General features: G+C 35.2%; 1 protein-coding gene and 1 long non-coding RNA gene across 2 annotated transcripts; both read left to right on the forward strand.

Moving 5' to 3' along the window:
* Window positions 1-3,976: 3,976 nt before the first annotated feature.
* Window positions 3,977-13,104, forward strand: LOC112032164 (AT-rich interactive domain-containing protein 3). Its single transcript, XM_024064925.2, has 13 exons — window positions 3,977-4,322; window positions 4,875-5,767; window positions 5,880-5,919; window positions 7,382-7,434; window positions 9,299-9,344; window positions 9,973-10,065; window positions 11,040-11,147; window positions 11,245-11,296; window positions 11,378-11,453; window positions 11,583-11,649; window positions 11,739-11,789; window positions 12,372-12,464; window positions 12,892-13,104. Exons 2-13 carry the CDS (start codon window positions 4,911-4,913, stop codon window positions 12,991-12,993), a joined length of 1,638 nt encoding a protein of 545 aa, XP_023920693.1. The 5' UTR covers window positions 3,977-4,322; window positions 4,875-4,910; the 3' UTR covers window positions 12,994-13,104.
* Window positions 13,105-14,228: 1,124 nt separating this feature from the next.
* On the forward strand, window positions 14,229-17,151 carry LOC136066614 (uncharacterized). The gene is made up of 2 exons (XR_010628136.1): window positions 14,229-14,347; window positions 16,668-17,151. It is a non-coding gene; the product is annotated as an uncharacterized LOC136066614 (long non-coding RNA).
* The last annotated feature ends 801 nt before the right edge of the window (window positions 17,152-17,952 follow it).

Consider the following 17,952-nt stretch of genomic DNA (forward strand, 5'->3'; position numbering starts at 1 on the left):
TCAGAGGGCTTGGTCATTGCAGCGCTATCGGAGCGAATCCATTTACCCCCAACCGTGGCAGCCTTGGAAGCATTGGTTGCAGGAGGTCATCTTATTTGCAATTGAGCTTGGGCTTCAAGATGTGGTTTTCGAAGGCGACTCAGAGGTTATCTTTAAACTCTTTCTGCAGAGCAGCCTTGCATGTCAGATTGGGCACATTATTAAGGACTCACGCTCCTTAGCAGCAAGATTGAGATTGGCTTCTTTCACTCACACCAAGCTCCAGGCAAAACGTTGCAGAAAACTCGCTAAGCTAGCGAAGAATTTGTATGAACCACAAGTATGGTTAGAAGACATTCATAGCAATGTAACAGAGCTTGTAACTGCTGACAGAATTTTTCTGCATGTTTAATAACAAGTTCTTTCCGGTTTCTCAAAAAAAAAAAAAAAAAGAATAAACTATTATTAGACCTAAACAACGGATGATAAATTGCAATTTACCATATATATTTTTTTGGAATGCATGCTTGCACATCACTCATTCCTAGTTTGTGAAATTGTCAAGGATTTTGACCGGGAGCATGCAATTCATCAAGTGAGGGCTGAGGGGCCATCTCCCCCCCCCCCCCCCATCTCCCACCCCAAGATTTTTCAAAATTATGGTTAGTGTATATGTATTCTCAAAAAATTTCAAATGTACCCCAAAATATTTACTTTTGGCCTCCCCCTCCTCCAAAAATATTTACAAATTGACCCAATAGACCCAAAATTAAAAAGTATATGCTAGTCAACCCTCTGCATGATTACCCCATGAACAATAAAAAAATCTTCTGATCAAAACAAACCCAATTGCTCCAAGAATAATAAGAATAACCTCTAGATAAAACAAAATTAAAAACAAAATAGAACATAAATCCAATCTAAACAAACCCAATAGCCCAAGAATAACAAAAATAACATTAAGATAAAACAAAATTCTTGTCTAAACCCAAAAGTATACACAATATAATCACAAATTTGAAATAACAAAACAGAAATCACAAATCCCCAATTTTACCCATTAAATTTTTCCCCCTCAGATCTGAGAGCACCACCTTTCTTTTCTTCTACTTTGGTAATCTCATTGAAATCTCCCACACATAGCCATGGTAAATCCAGTTTCAGACAGAGGTGTTTTAGTAGCGCCCAAGAATGTTCCCGGTTGGCAGTTATTGGATTCCCATAGAAACCCGTTAACCGCCAGGCGTCATCCATTCCTGGGTTAACTACTGGATCAATGTAAGTTGGTGTTGAATCCAGTACTTTGAGATTAATCCCCTCCTTCCAGTAAAGTGCCTGTGTTAATCCGCGGCTCAATAAAAACATTCTCCAAGTGAAGCTTCGAACAAAGTTTTTTTAGATTGTGATCTTTAGATTTTGTTTCCATGAGAAAGAGAATGGAGGGAGCGTGTTTGTTCACCAAGTCGGTGAGTTCAAGAACTGCCCGTGATTGCCCCAAACCACGGCAGTTCCAACTGAGGCAATTCATTGGCCTTGGCGGGGCTAATCAACAGCCTCCACCACTTCAAAATAGTCACCCTTGGCATGTTGAATACTCTGATGACGTTTGCTAGGAAAATCTGATGATGACTCATTCTCCATAGGTTCACGTTTTCTACCAGAGAGGTGCTCAAAACCCAGATGTTGACTGTCTGTTGCTACATGTTTTTTCCTTGTCCAAGTTGGTAAAACTCGAAGCGTGGTAGAGGAGAGTGCAACCCTAGTTGAGTCACGTGCTTCACTAGTATTGGATTGCAATGAACCTGAATTAGTGGCACGTGATGGTTCATTATTAGGATTTAATTTGGTCCCCTTCCCGTTGTCATATTTAGCTAGTGCCGTGTCAATCTCCTTTAATTTTGCATTAAAATCCTGATCCTCCGTGTGGCCAACGGCTTGAGAAGTAATTGGGGCAATAATTGAGTTTGAATGAAATTCAAATTCCTCTTGATGAGTGTCAGTAACGGGGTGGGACTTAACTCCTGACTTGAAGGCTGAATTAATACCGTTATTATCATCCTTCATTGATTCCCTTTGCACCTCAGTCACTTTGATAACGGTTGGGCAAGCGTTACGAACCAAATCGGGAATGGACGATTGGCTTGCTTCTTGTCCGACCTCACAATTCTGACCACCATCAATACCTTTCTCCTTGAGGTTCATCGGAACCTGACCTGTCTGGACAGAATTATCAGCATCCATTGGAGAAGTAGGAAACTCAGATTTTTTCCTCGCCGTGTAAAAACCCGGCACTGTCAAGCCCATCTTTCTTGTCTGAACGAAAGCTGGAGCTCGTAAGCCTGGACCAAATTGTCTATCCTCTGGTTTCAAAGTCCCTTCACTGTCAATCCAAATTTCACAATCCTTGTCGTCATGCGTAAGGCGGCCACACCAATAACATAAATTTGGCAGTCGTTCGTACTTGAAGCTTATCCAAATTTGTTTCCCATTCTCTAGAGAAATTAGGCGACCACGGCACAATGGGAGGGTTAAGTCTAAACTTACCTTTAGGCGAAGGAAGTTTCCACCATCAATCTCCTTAAACTCTTTTGGACGAGACACTACTCCAATAACTTCACTAATCTTCAAAGCTGCCTCCATTGTCATATAGCGTGGTGGGATACCATGTAATTGGACCCAAAAACTTACCCTGTCAAATTTCACATCAGCAACTGGAGTTTCTTTTTCATACCTCTGCATCACGATCAAGTGCTTCTCAAAACTCCATGGTTCATTGGAGATAATTCTGTCTACGTCGTTCTTGTTGTCAAACGTAAATAGAATCGTATGATCTCCATAGTTCTGAATCTTGAATCCATTCCGAGACCTCCATAGAGGATTAAAAGTACGTGCAATGACGTCAATATTTAAAGCTCTCTTTGTGAAGAACTTCGCGATAATTGAAAAATCTTCCAAACTGTCCTCAGTAGTAAGCCTACATCCCGGACCCTCCCTATCAGTTAGGGTGAGACGGCTCCATGTCTGAGTTAGATCATCCATAGTCCCTAAGAATGGATTTCCAACCTAAACACTTATCTGTTTCCCAATTCCCAGGAAAAAAAATACCCGCTAGCCGAGGAGTAAACTTGTTACTCCAAGGAACACCAACAGCACCTTCAAAATGAAGGGACAACTCAATTCTACTGTGCAATGAGAAGTTGGAGGCCAACGCTCAGTTGCTACAGAGAAACCTCATAGGAAAACCAAAAAAAAAAAATTTAATGAGAAAGGTAAATCTAATTATTCTTGACTTTTAAGAAAGTGTTCAAAACCTCTTCATGGTTAGGTTAAAATTGATACTTTCTTATGAAACTAATCGAGTGATGCTAGACTAGACTTATCATCTATATATTTAACAGTCTAATTGCATAAAATATTTTTCTTTTCCTCAATTATATATGGTAGCCTTCTTGTGAACTCCATATATTAATTCATCAAAATACAACAATTTAATCTATTAATTCATCAAGTTCTTTGAATAATTTTTTTTAAGAGTCAAGAGTATTTTTAAGTAAACTAACCACATGAAAATAAATAATTTGTGGTAAGCAAAAAAGAAAAAAAGGTACTTCTGAGTAAACTTAAACACATGATGATAGATTATAATTTATCAAAAATAAAACAAACAAAACCCAATTTTCTAAACAAAAAACAAAAATGATTCTGTTTTTGTTTTTTAATGAACGGATGATTTAATGACCGTAATTAATAAGACGTGGACGTGGACATGGAGTACATATTCCAGAATGGGCTAATGGGGAAGTGAGACAAGGCAAGGCATCAATGATCGCGCTTTAAAATGGGCCTCGGCTGGGTTGGGCCCAATAGGTAGTGGAGTGGGATGAGCCGACGTCGTCTTAAGTAAAAATGAGAAGCATGCGTGCAGTTCAAGTCCTCCCGGCAAGAAATTCGTTTAATTAAATTTCAATTTTCTGTTTACGATTTCGATTTCGATTACGATTACGAAAAATAAATATATATTTTTTGTATTATTTTTAGAGTGCAAATTGTGTCCGGCGTAAAGCATGAGATTTATGCTCCAATAAAAGAGCTCCACAACAGCAATTTTCCTAAAACGTTAATACAACTGGCCACACCCGATGACTACTCATTTAAATCAGGCCATTAACACCTCTCTCATCCACGGACGAAACAGCAGTTACAGCACAGCACCACTGCTCCGATTTCCCCCTCATTCTGTAACCGAAAGAAAAAAATATTTTAAAAATTAGGGTTTTTTTTTCAGCTTGCCCTCACAATTCACAGCTCACCACTGGAATTCTCCTTCTTCAATTGCCAAACAGGTATAACATTTTTTATTTTTATTATTTTTAAATATACAAAAAATATTTATATAATTAAATTGTAGGGTTTAATTGAAAAATAAAAATTCAGAAAATTGATAGGTTAAGATTTAAAATGCAATTGCAATCTCAATCTGCTTCGCCGTCGTAGGAAAGGAGATTGTCTCTCTAACTCTAAGGCTTGTTTTTAGTATTTATATAGTTTTATAACGGAACGAAGAGCAAATAGGGCTAGCTTTTGTTCTAAAGATATTTAACAAACTGTTAATTCTTGCATTTGCTTTGTAGTTGCAGCATTGCTTTGCTTGTGTGAAATATTTAACATAACAGAGTCCTACTTTTCTTGTTCTGCTTTCCTTTTTTTTTTTTTTTATTTTAGACTATTTATTTATAAAATAATACAAGTAGTAGATACTACACTTTCAATTAAGAAAGATTTTATAATATAATGGCTGAAAAGGAATACATGTGGTTCACCCTCACTAATCTCTAACCAGTATGTTCAGAATCCATAACCGACCCCAAAAACTAAGGCTTGGTTTTTTGTAATAGGAAACTCTATTGTTAGTGGCGGGCTTAGAAGCGGAGATGAGGGATACCAAGGAGAATGAGGAGAGAGGAAACGAAGATATGGTAGTGGCGGTTGCTTCTGACGATGAAGGGAGGTTGCTGTCCAATCCCTATCCCAATGCACAAGTTGATGAACATGAATCCCACAAGGCTGAGTCTCCTTATCATTCTGTGCCAGAGGAAGGAACCCCGATTCCTGCTCAAAATGGGACTCCTCCATCAACTGAGATCAAGGCTGCATCCCCTGTTGATGATAATAATATTATTGAATCTCAATCCAATAATCCAGGCCAACCAGCTCATGATTTTCCTCCCTCCCAAGTCCCTTTAAGGGATCACCAAGATTTAGTCAAGCCTGAACCCAATACTCATCCCAATTCTGATGTCAAGATTGAAGACGATGACTTGCCTCAGAAGATTAATTCAGGCGGTGATCGCAACAATGACAACAAGACTATTTCCACATGTCATCTTGAAACTGCCGAACCAGCTGTTGTAATTGCCAAAACTGAACATTGTCAATCAGTGCCTGAGGCCAAAATTGCTATCTATTCTGACACCCTACCTACAACTACAACTCATAATGAACCTGCTACACCATGTGCTCAACCTTCTGATATAAAATCTCAAATTTTCAATGGGATAGAATCTGATGTTAAGGTGAATGAACAACATGTTACTACACCTGTAAATAAGGGGAACTCAAACTCAAAGCACTCGTGTCTTTTGGATGATGACCATATGTCTCAAGGTACTGAATCCGGGACAGAAGAAGAGCAATCTGCTTTCATGAAGGAGCTTGAAAATTTCTTTAGAGAGAGAAGCATGGAATTCAAACCTCCTAAGTTTTATGGGGAGACTCTGAATTGCCTTAAGTAAGTTTTCCTGATCGTTTACATCCATATTATTTTCTTCATAATTAGTGTATATGTTGGAACACATATTTTTAGTTTGGACTAATGTCTATCAATTTTTTATTATGATAAGGTTGTGGAGAGCTGTGTGTAGATTGGGTGGCTATGATAAGGTATGCTTTGTTTTCCCCTGAACATATGTATTCAAATGAAGTTACCAATTTCACATGCATTATGCCTTAATTTGAATTACCATTGTTTTTTGTTTGGTGAAGTTAATCTTACCGGAGCAATTGTCAATGCCAAGAGTAGCTTGGATTGATGGGTGTGTTAGTAGTTCTCTTGATATCAAGAAGTAAAGTCATAGCATTGGCAATGAAAGCAATTCAAATATGTTGAGTACATTCTGTTGATTATATTTTCTGGGTGCAATTAGTTACAGGACTTATGTTGGAAAATTCTCTGACCCTACTTGCTATATGCATCTTTAAACATTTAGCATGTTTTACATACTTTTATTCCTGCTTACTTGGACAACATGTGGCAGCCATACTGTCACGTTCGGATTCTTTACAAGTAAAAAATAGTATAATGGTTTACATACTATATCATAATGAAGAGGGCATTTACAGAAATAAGTGAACTGAGATAATGATGCTCTAAAATAGTGCAATCATGATAATAGTTATATATTTGTTGTTTTCTAAGTAATCACCTTTTACGATTTGTAGCTACCATTTCTGGTGTGTCTTTGTTTGGTGCTTCCAAATTTTAATCAATAAGAGAAGAGTTAAAACTTGACGTGATTACCCGCCAGGGTGCAGCCTAGCGGTTGGAGGTTTGGGATGAGCTCTAGGAGTTACCCTAGATTACCTAATACATGGTTCTGGCAAATGGGGCCGTATATCTGTGGTTTACACCCAAGTGGTGGGTCCAAAGTGTCCTACCTTGGTTAGGTTCCACGTCAAAAAAACAAAAAAAAAATTAAAACTTGTGATTTGGAAATTCCCTCAGTTTTAGTGAACTCTACTTGCATCAAATTTTTAGACTACTGATGGATAAGTGGAAATAGTGCATCCACCTTTCTTGAATATTTCTCTTAGTTTCAACCTTTTAATTCTCATAATATATAGCTCTTGTCTCTTTCTTTTTTCGGGCAAGTAATACAATATAAAGTTTTCCCTAATGGTGCACAACACAATTGCTCGGAGTATTCCAAATGGTACCCTTAAAATGAAAGTAAGTAAAAAGTACAAATCAAATTCTGAAGTTCAATGTAGTCTTAAGAAGAAGAATGGAGGAAAATAATGCATGTAGCTGACCCTAATTAATTTGTTGAGGATCCATAGTAGACCCCAAAATTTTGGGATTAAGGCTTTGTTGTTGTTGTTGTTGTTGTTGTTGTAATGTTGTCTAAAAAAGACATGGAAGCTGCAATTGGAGGATGAAACAAGGTCCAAGGATACAATAATTTAAGTTAGGGTTTGTATCTTGATATAATTAGATGCCTATTGAATTATGTGCTATGAATTAATTTTCCACTCTTTTATTGAATTATAAGCCATTATTTCTGTTTTCCGCATTCTTTTGGTTGTTGCTGACAATTGTACATAATTGTCTTCTCTGTATTGTTAGGTGACTTCTTGTAAGTTGTGGCGGCAAGTGGGGGAGTCTTTTAAACCCCCAAAGTAAGAAACACTTTATATGTTCTTATTTATCAATTTTTTTATTATCTCACATATGCGAACTCCATGAATTGCACAATGCTAATTTTAATAGTGTAGATATCTTCTTCTTGTATAAAGTATCCATAAAATAGACTTAATTCTCTAATCTGCGAACTGTGAGGACGTTTGAATCATTTATCTAGTCACGTGTGATGTCGTGCAACAAAGTCCCTAACAACAAGGTTGTAGCAAAGCAAAAAATGAAAATAAAACTAAAAATTTAGTCACTTTATTATGAACAAATGAAAATAAGAGACCACCTTTAGAGGCATGTTATTTGAGTGAAGTATGGAGTTTCTTAGGACTGGTAGATGGCAAACTTGGTGAGGAGGCCTCATGATTATAGTATTTGGAAAAGTATTAGAGCTTGTTAAAGAGGTTTTCTGGGTTTGTGAAGTTTGTGGTAAATATGGTAGGAGCATTCGATTTTGGCATGTTATGTATCTTGAAGGTGACTTGTATTCCATGAATATGATATCTATCTAGTGTGTTGTATTGAATATTTGACAAGGATTTGAAGTGGCATGAAAGAATCATTTCTTAATTTGTTCCTAATAGTTGTGGATAAGGATCATTTCTCAATTGATAGATTTGTGCCAGCGGACTCTCTTAAGATTGGTTTCGGTGTTGGGGTCTCTCAGACTGTTCTTCTCTTACTGATTTTCTGTGGTCTCCTAGCATAGCTTCTTGATTCCTATGTTTCTCTATTTATTTATTTTTTTTTTATGTTGTTCTTTGTTCATTATCATGAACACCCTGTATTTTTTTTCATATTTATTTTTAATAATATTACTTTCTTACCTATCAAAAAAAAAAAAAAAAAAAAAAAAGGAATAAGGATGTTCTGGTTCATTCTTATGTGGAGTACCTAGAGGGTTGTGTTCTTGAAATCTTAGATTTGTTAGAGATTTTCAAGACTAGGAATAGAGTCATTCAATTCTTTGATGGGCCTACTATATTCTAATATCAAAGTGGGTGAGGGGGCTGATGGACTGTTTTGGAGCCAAGAGCCTTATAGCTTTACTGACACCTCCTAGCATTTTGTCTAGGGTTTAAACAGCCCTGCCCCCCAACTTTTGAATTATTAAAAAAAAAAGTTTTGGAAGCCTAATGAAATGTTATATTTGATGTCTAATCTTTTTGAGGTTTTGAGAGGTTATTCAATATGCAATTTCCTTGGAAGTGATGTAGTTAAGTGCCTAAGAAATATATATATATATATTTTTTTTTGGTCTGGATGGGTGTGTTTGGCAAAATTTCAACTTTGGATAATTTTGTCAAAGAAATGTCACCCAAGTAAACTGTGATGTATGTGTAATTCTTGTGAAAAATAGTTGATCATCTTCTACTTCATTACTCAGTTGCTCATAAGCTGTGGTTTGTTTTCTTCACTTTATTTGGAGTTCTTTACATGATGCTGTAAGAAGGTAATTTACCTGTATTTTGGTTGGAAAGTATTGCTTGGGTCTCATGTTAATTAATTATAAAGGAATAGTTGGACTTTCAACGCTGTTGATCTTTCTACTCTTGAGCTTAAAATTCTGAATTTTGTATGACTGGATGTCAGCTTATTGTATGTCGTTATGTCTTCTTCTTATTATTATTTTTAATTTTTTCAGAATTGTTATACCTCATGAGTTTTCATTTGTAATTTTTATGTGTACTGTTTTGTACCTATCAAAAGTAACAGAGAGAGGTATGTTATAGGATTTCCTTTCCCCTTTTTTCTTGGGGTGGGAGTTTGAATGGCCTTATACTCTTTTTAATTATGGTTACTAATCTTTTTCTTTTTTCCTCTCTCTCTCTCTCTCTCTCACTTTTACAGGACATGTACTACAGTTTCGTGGACATTCCGAGGCTTTTATGAGAAGGTAATTTCAGATTTATATATATATATATATATTTTTTGTTGGGTTAAAGCTTCGTTAGATGCATTGTTAGTCTTTCATATAGGTCCGTCTAACTAATATCCCCAAATGAAAAATCTGTGTTATGCATATGGACGTAACATGGGTTATATGTATAACTAGTGAGCTTTATTTGTTTTGAAATCTATGCTATTATTGTTCTTATTGGATTAAAAAACATGGGATTTTCCCCTTAGCATTTAAAATTTGTTTTAACACAATTAACTTGTAAAAAAGGGAATTGTGCTAATTTGATAACTAGTCAAAGTTACCTGCTATGAATTTTACTATTATTTTCATGAAGGCCCCAGCAATGTCTTCCCAACTTTCCCAAAGTTCATGGTTAATTAGAATTTATGCTTGTTTGTGTGGAGAAGTGCTTCTATGGTTCTGTTGTGCGTTGGTTTAATACCTATTAGCTCTTTCTTTCTTTGTGGTTACTCTTAGGCTGCCATGAGTTCTTTACCCCTCCTTTTCAAGTGCACCTGTTCATGGCTTGTGCCAGCTTTTGCTTAAAAAAAAAAATTGTATTATATCATGATCTGTTTTAAATTATTAAATAACTATTTTATTACTGTTTTGTGTTAAACAGGCTCTCCTTGATTATGAAAGGCATAGAGCACCTGGTGGTGAGCTTAATGTACCTATTGCTTCTCACTCAGAGCCTTCAAATATTGAAAATCAGGTAGGTTCCAAAATTTTGTTTTGGACTTTGTGGTTGGATTTAGCGCACAATTAAACAAAGTGGTGGTATTTTATGTTCTACTTATACCACATGGTTTATGCCACTTTCAATTTTAAATTGGTTATGATTGTATGAAAAAAGAATAATATGTATCATTCCAGGTGCATGGAAATCTGTTTACCTGATGTATTGTCACATGTCATGCTCGAGAGTTGAAATGTAATATAGTCGCGTTTAGCTTTAGAAGTGGTAAATTTTTTTTTTTTTACTTATAAAAAAAAAAAAAAAAGCTTTAGAAGTGGTAAATTTTAGTCCAGCTTTAGTCCAGGACATGCCTATAACTTAAATAGCATACTCTTTATTATCTGTGGGCTAAGACTTGGAAAATTTGGCGGCTTCAATGATTTCCCAGGTGGACCACTTTCTACTTACGTTTTGTTTGTTTTGGTGATAATGTTTTCTAGAAAATGAGTCATTTTCCAAATAGCATTTTCTATAAAACTTTCTCATTTTCATATGTTTTGTAGCAACCTTAAATGAGTTAAAAAACAATCTCCTAACTTTTCTTCTTTAGCTGAACGAAAAATTACCTACTATTTGGAAAACCCTGCAAAAATAATTCCTGTTTTTAGCACCCTAAAACTTATCCTAAATTGACTTTTCAATCTCTAAACCTAATAGCTGCATTATTTCTGACCTTTGGCTACTGAAGCTTAAGAAGATATTAACCTAAAATTTCTCTGTAACTGCTGTCCTAGGTAAACTTTGTATAATACCAAGTTAAGCCTACATTATTAATGTACTTTTTCTTTTACTTCTTTAACAACAATAATTTGTTCAACGAGTAATGTCTTTAAAAGTTAAAGCTGTTATTTGATCAATTAAATTATCTCAGATTTTCTTTACTGCCCTTGATCACAATAGGGTTGTAAGCACTGTCCATAACATAGTTACATGTGTTGGTGGTAAAACAGGCTTCAGGATCGGGTAGAGCACGCAGGGATGCTGCAGCACGTGCTATGCAGGGTTGGCACTCACAACGCCTTCTTGGAAATGGTGAAGTTAGTGACCCTATTATTAAGGTCTGGTGATGTTAAAGGTTGTGTATTCATTACATCTCAAATTATTATGCGTATAAGAATTATTGTGATGATAATACTATAAAACTGCATTTTACAGGATAAGAATTCTATTTCTATGCAAAAGCGTGAAAAACAGCTTAAGAGCATTGGTATGGCTCCTCATCTGTGATCTCATCAACAGTGTTACAGAATGTAGACAACTCAGTTTGGATTTTGTGTGTTGCCCTCAGGTTTACTTAAACGTAAGAAACCATCTTATATGGAACATACGGTCAAAACTGCTCGTACGAAAGCATCTAAACCACAGTTAAGATTCTTTTGCAGTAAAACTTCTTATATGTTGACTTATTAATGTGAAAAGTGATGCCATGATCAGAACTGTAACAATGGCGATGGGTTAATTTTTTTACTTGGCTTTTGTGTGTATGTGGCTAGATTGGACACACCAGTGGTTGACATTGGGGCACCGGCTGATTGGGTGAAGATCAACGTGCAGAAAACCGTAAGTTTGAGTCACATTTAAATAATTTATTCAGGGCATATGCATGGGCAGATTCTATAACTAATTAGAGTGACATTTTGTGTGTACAGAAAGATTGTTTCGAGGTTTATGCTTTAGTTCCAGGCCTTCTCAGAGAGGAGGTAAGTATTCTTACTCTGTCAGTCTGTCTGCATATTTCCCCCTTCTCATCTGCTACATATAATCTGTACAAGTGTCCTTTGAATTGTGGAGGTGGGGAATAATTATTTGACAGCTGCTTAACTTTATGAAGTTGGTGTGTGAATTGTGATTGTGTATTATTGGATACCTTTTTCTTTATGATGGCCATGAGGGCATCAGCCTACAATCTCAGGGAGTAGAAGAACGAGTTTTCTGGATTGGCAAAGCATTGATAGGCCCATAAGGCAGTCCGTGGTGTCCTCCATAAGATATTCAAAAAACAATGAATGTATTTAAAAGGAAAAATGAAAACAGAATAAATATATATATTGAAAAAAAGAAGAAGCAGACATGTTAGAATGTATTTACTAAACTTTTAGTAAATACATCATTTTAATGCTTATTAGTGGGATGAAGCATAGAAAAGTTGTGGCGTTGGCTATAAAATTAGCATTAATACATTTTGGTATTTTGTACGGTATACACACACACACACACACACACACTAATGACAAGATGTGCATTCCAACAATAGTATTTATTACCTTCTCTGGCAATTTCAGGTGCGTGTTCAATCAGATCCTGCAGGCCGCCTTGTTATAAGTGGTGAACCTGAGCATACTGATAATCCGTGGGGTGTCACACCCTTCAAAAAGGTATGAATTATGTTTTCTCTTTCACTGATAACTGGAAATAAAAATAATAACCAAAAAAAAAAAAATCTACTTGGTTTGGATTTTGTAAGTGGTTTAATTCTTCAAAATTGATGAAACTTTCTATTTAATGTCAAATAGGGTTTGGTTACTCAAAGGATAAGATAAGATTAACAACTTTTAATCTAAAAAATTAATAAAATCACAATCATACAGGATATTTGATTAAAAAAAGTCATCCAAAACAAATTGTCAATTAAATTGTTGGCATGGTGTTTTATGCTGCATGAGCTCTCGGCTGGTTGTTTGTATTTTATTTGGGATTTCAATTGCCTTCATAATATTATATTTGCATAGAAAACCTTGTGTTTTATTATTATTATTTTTAATTAGTTATCATTCACACTGGGATTCACTTTTCTTTTACCAGGTTGTCAGCTTACCCTCTAGAATTGACCCACATCAGACATCAGCTGTGGTTACCCTGCACGGACAGTTGTTTGTTCGTGTCCCGTTTGAAGAGTCAGAATAGTTCGTGTCCCGTTTGAAGTCCAATGCCTGAACTTCTGTATTTCATTTTTAATTTATTAGTACAGTTTGACAATGATGATTTAATTCAATTCAATTCAATTTATTTTATTTCTCTTGCGTTTTGTTAAGGGAGAGCGTTATGTTTTAGGTCCCCGATCTATGGCGTTGTCTAGTCTAGTCACTGCTTTTAGAGCCTGAAGGCCAATGCATATGCTCTTATTATCTATCGCTCCCTTGGGTTTTGATTTAAAAAATAGTTGTTTTGTGACTTGAGATTCACCTTTTAAGCTCTAATTATACATCTATGAATTCAAGTAGATGCATAGATGGATGAGGGAAGTTTTCCATTCAGGTACCAAGAAGTTTTTTGCTCTAATCAACCCTCTCAACAGGAGTCTCTCAAAACCAAGATGGGATGGATGAGACTGGCAGCTGATTATCAAAGACTGATGGGAAGAGAAACAAAAATAAATAAATAAATAAAATAAAAGAAGAAGCGGTCATGCTTATGAAGCTAAGATGAACGAGGGAACCAAAATGTTTGTAGGGTGTAATAGCATTAGAGCATAACATTGCAAAATTCAGGAAGCATTGGGGGAGGCAAGGCTTACAAGCGAAGAATTTAGGCTTTGTTCACATTATCGTACTCACTGGTATCAAGGAAAAGATGTGCAACTAGGAGAGAGCAAGCCATGCTGTTGCTGACTGACAAACCTCCATTTTATTTTTCTCCAACAACAAGGAATGACTTTCAATTTCATTGTCTTTCCCAAACCAATTTTAAAATGTTGTTGATGATAATGATAATTCCTCTCTAACCACTAATAAGATGCCAATTTTAAATCCATTTCATTTCAAGCTCATCTATTTATGAGTAAAAAATATAGATTCAAAATCATTCTAAATTCCGTTAAATTTTAGTAATTTAATCTTAAATTTGTTGTACATATATTAATTAATGAATCCAAACTCATTTCAAGCTCATCTATTTTTATTTATTTTTCTTAGTTAAAAACTCAACCCTTAAAACCACTCTATATTTATATATTGATGACTAATATCATTCTATAAATGTTTGTTGATTATGTAAACTAATTACTATTGCCATTTGTAATATTTAAATCATTTAATAATATCAAATTTTCAGGAAAAAATTGACACAGTAGTAGTAGTACTACTACTCTCTCGCTTTCCAAAACCCTTTTCCAAAAAAAAAAAAAAAAAAAAAAAACTCTCTCCCCAATTCCAATTCCAATTCCCGAACCTCGAGGACGAAGAGGAATTGGAATTCTAATTCAAAGACTCCGACGCCGCTTGAGATTACTCCACCTCCTTATCCCGCTAGTTCACAATCGGTGAGTCTGATTTTCATTTCTATTCCATTTTTATTCTGTGTTAATATATATATGTGATTAAGGTAGTGGTTTATTGCTAATGTTGTGTCAAAAGCAAACTGATTATCATGATCTGTGTCTAGGAAATGTAGTAGTAACAGTAACAATTTAGATTTTCATTTTATTGGAGAAACTCATTTCTTTGTCTCAATGAATGTAAATGCATGCCTTTCTGTGTGTTTTTAAATTGGTTTTTACCAAATGGATAGCTGTACAGAAATAAATAAAATATCAATTTTCCTGTGATGTACTAATTTTCATAATCTTGACTAATAATAAGTCCCATTATTATTTTGTAAGTTGCAGTGATGCAATTAAACTGATATTTCATGATAACCATTTGATTTGATTCGATTCGCACTTTGCGGATTGATTGATATTTACTCAAAACTGCAGCTGCAGGATACTCCGAATCTATTTTCATTACATTAAATGATGCGTCTCAATAAATATTTTAAATTATTAAATAAAAATTTGACATTATTGATGTTGTTTGAGGTTTATTATGCGAAGTTAAACATTAAATTACTGTGACTTCTGGTCTTATCGCATTGTCTTTGGGGTGACACAAGAACTGTGATTTCCTTAACATGCTTCGTGATTACTCTTTATGTATAAATTGAGTTTAGGATTCTATTATTGAAAACTAGAATAAGTACACCTCACATAAATAACAGTTGGTCCATAATTAAGGTTGTGGGGGTGTGCATCCCCTGCCCATCTCACCCTAATATCCATATTTTTTCATGTTTTGTCTTTTTATATAAGCTTCCTAATAACTGGGCTGCCATGTCTAGCAGGCTTAACACACACTAACATCCCCCATCATGTGTAATCCCATCCAACAACCTTGATATGGGTGTAGGACTTTGTGCCTTAAGCATGTGGAATATATGAAATTAATTGAACAAGGATTTCCTAGGATTCAAACACAAGACCAAAGATACATGAAAGCTCTGGTAAAGTGTTTTGGAATTGAAAAATGAGAAAAGATGGAATTGAGGATTGCTTTTCCAACCACCAACTACTTCAAAGACCCCTCTTGAAACATTTTTTCAAATAAAGAGGGTCTACCACAGAGTTTCTGGCTCCTTGATATAAATCATATACAGAGTCTACCACAGTTTCAAGTGTGTGTATGTATTTGTATTTATATTAAGCATGTGGATCACACTTACCCTTCTTTTAGTACTCCTGGCCATAGATTGCAAGCCAGCTCCATTGACCAAAACAGGAAAAGAGCATGTCTAACAAATTTGAGCTTTTCCTCTTTTGTCCTGTGACTTAGTAGTCACATACAGAATCAAGTAGATTAATTTATCAATTTTCACAGAAATTTTAAACTAATCAAATTAATCATAACAATTAAAGTAAGTAGTAATCAGTTTCAAAGGAGCTTAGAATGCTTTATATGTGAATAAGTGTGTAATACTGATCCATTTCCATTTCAAAAGGCATTCTCCAAGCTTCAACTGTCTGGCCAACTCCAGATATAAGAGGGTTCTCAACTTATTGGCCGGCTGGAGGAATTGGTTGGGGAAGAATTCTTCAAATGTTTGGAATTTGGTAACACATTGTGTGATGTGGATTATTTGGAGGGAGAAAAATAATCGCATTTTTGAAGATTCGATGCTTTTCGGGGATTAGCTCTTAGCTTTATTTGTGACAACTTTGTTTGATTGGTCATGTGCGTGCAGATTTACTCCTACAGAATCCATTCCGCTGTTTTTACCTTTTAGATTCACTTTCTTTTTGTACATAAGTTGTTTAGTTTCTCTTTGTTGCTTGTACATATTCCCTCGTCCACTTCATTTCTTTGATGGAAAATAAAAAAAATGTACATGATCCACTGTTAGTGGATTTTTAGTTTTACCTTGTAATGTATGGTTTTAACAAACAAATAGAGAGAGAAAAGCCTATATGGTAGCTGAAAATGTTGCAGTCTTGCAGATGACATCAAGTAGAGGCTGTCTTATCGTACCGTCCACTTGATTTCATTTTTTTTTTCCGTGAAAAACTCTTTGGTGTGGCAGTTATCTGGATTCTCTACGTTTTATTAATTGAGATCATTGTTTGAAAGAAAGTACTTCATTTTAGATGAATGATAGTGATAACAAGAGCTTCAAGAAATATTTTGAGAGAATGGATTGCTCTTTTGATTTTCTCAAACTTATAATTACTGCTCTTTGGTCTGTTAATAAGGTGAGATGCAGGCTGGTATTTTCCACTAGTGATCAGTTCTTAATTATGTTATATACTTATATTGTATTTCCTGAACTAGGATTGCAGAATTGCTGAAAGGAAGAAAGAGAAGGGAAAGGGTGCTTGATAGTCATCAACAAATGGGATACCATACCAAATAAAAATCAGCAGACCACGACATACTATGAACAAGATGTTAGGGAGAAAATTCACGTTTTTGATTGGGCACGTATTGTTTATTCAACTGCAATAGCTGGTCATAATTTTAAGAAGTGTGTTCAACTGAACCATAACTTTTGTTTCATAATTCACTGTCCAGTTGCATTCTTTACCAAACTATATCCTCCCCTGCACTTTGTAATCGCATTAATGCTAAGTGCAGGATCATTGTTGCTACTAGTACAGTTGAAAAGGAGAGGTTAAGAAGGCTTAGCACTTCCATATTAAGTCAAGTTGTACAGGAATTACTAGCTTTTAAATGACCTCCAAGGACCCGAAGTTGCAAGAGAGGACGTGTTTATTACTGCACTCGGGTAGTGCAATATATATTTTTTTGGCGGTAAGTCTGTGTACCATGGTTTTTTTTTATGCATTTTGTCAGTGATGCCATTATCATAGTTTTTGAGAAAAGATTCACTATTTAGAACAATTTCATTATGTTTTTTCTTTTCTTTTTTTGATAAGTAATGAAATTTTTTATTAAAATATATAAAAAAAAAAGATAGTCACCCAAGTTTACATGTCCCTAACAACTTCATTATGTTAGGGACCATTCTACAACTCCTCTTTCAACATGTCCGTAAAAAGAGTAGTCTGATGAGGATCTTGAGATGGATTTGAGAGCCCTCAACTCGGTTTGAAGGCTTGTTTGTGACACAAATTGCACCTGAAAACCCTTAAACCACAATCCTCTATCATCTCTTAGAAGACCCCCTCCTCCCACAACACACGGGTGCCATTCATATTAATTAAGCTTAACCCAAGTTAGAGTTGGAGTATGTCATTTAAAAGAAATGACAAAAATTTAGATACAATTCTTTAAGTGTGCATTAAAATTTTCAATTAAAATTAATCGCGTGCATGGTTGTCAAAATCGCGATCTGGATCGTAGGATCGCACGATTTTACGATCTTACCTCACCAGAACGAATCTTACCTTACCAAAACGTTTAGAATCGTACTAGGATTGTAAAAATGGTAGGATCATACGTTAGATCATGTATGATCGTAAGATCATATGAGATCCTACCGATTCTATCAAAAACAAAAAAAATTTGGTTTTTATTTTTTTATTTTTTTTATGGGCTAAATTTTTTGTTTTGATGAAACTTTAAGGGTTTTTATTTTTTTATGTTATGATGGTAT

This window comes from Quercus suber, unplaced genomic scaffold (genome assembly GCF_002906115.3).
Source record: "Quercus suber isolate HL8 unplaced genomic scaffold, Cork oak 2.0 scaffold_41, whole genome shotgun sequence".
Lineage (NCBI taxonomy): Eukaryota > Viridiplantae > Streptophyta > Magnoliopsida > Fagales > Fagaceae > Quercus > Quercus suber.

Bases quoted from the DNA above. Each gene is read 5' to 3' on its own strand.
- LOC112032164 (XM_024064925.2), top strand. From the start codon at position 4,911: ATGAGGGATACCAAGGAGAATGAGGAGAGAGGAAACGAAGATATGGTA. The intron at 10,066-11,039 runs GTAGGTTCCAAA...GTGGTAAAACAG, and splicing joins CTTCAAATATTGAAAATCAG to GCTTCAGGATCGGGTAGAGC. The intron at 11,650-11,738 runs GTAAGTTTGAGT...TTGTGTGTACAG, and splicing joins AGATCAACGTGCAGAAAACC to AAAGATTGTTTCGAGGTTTA.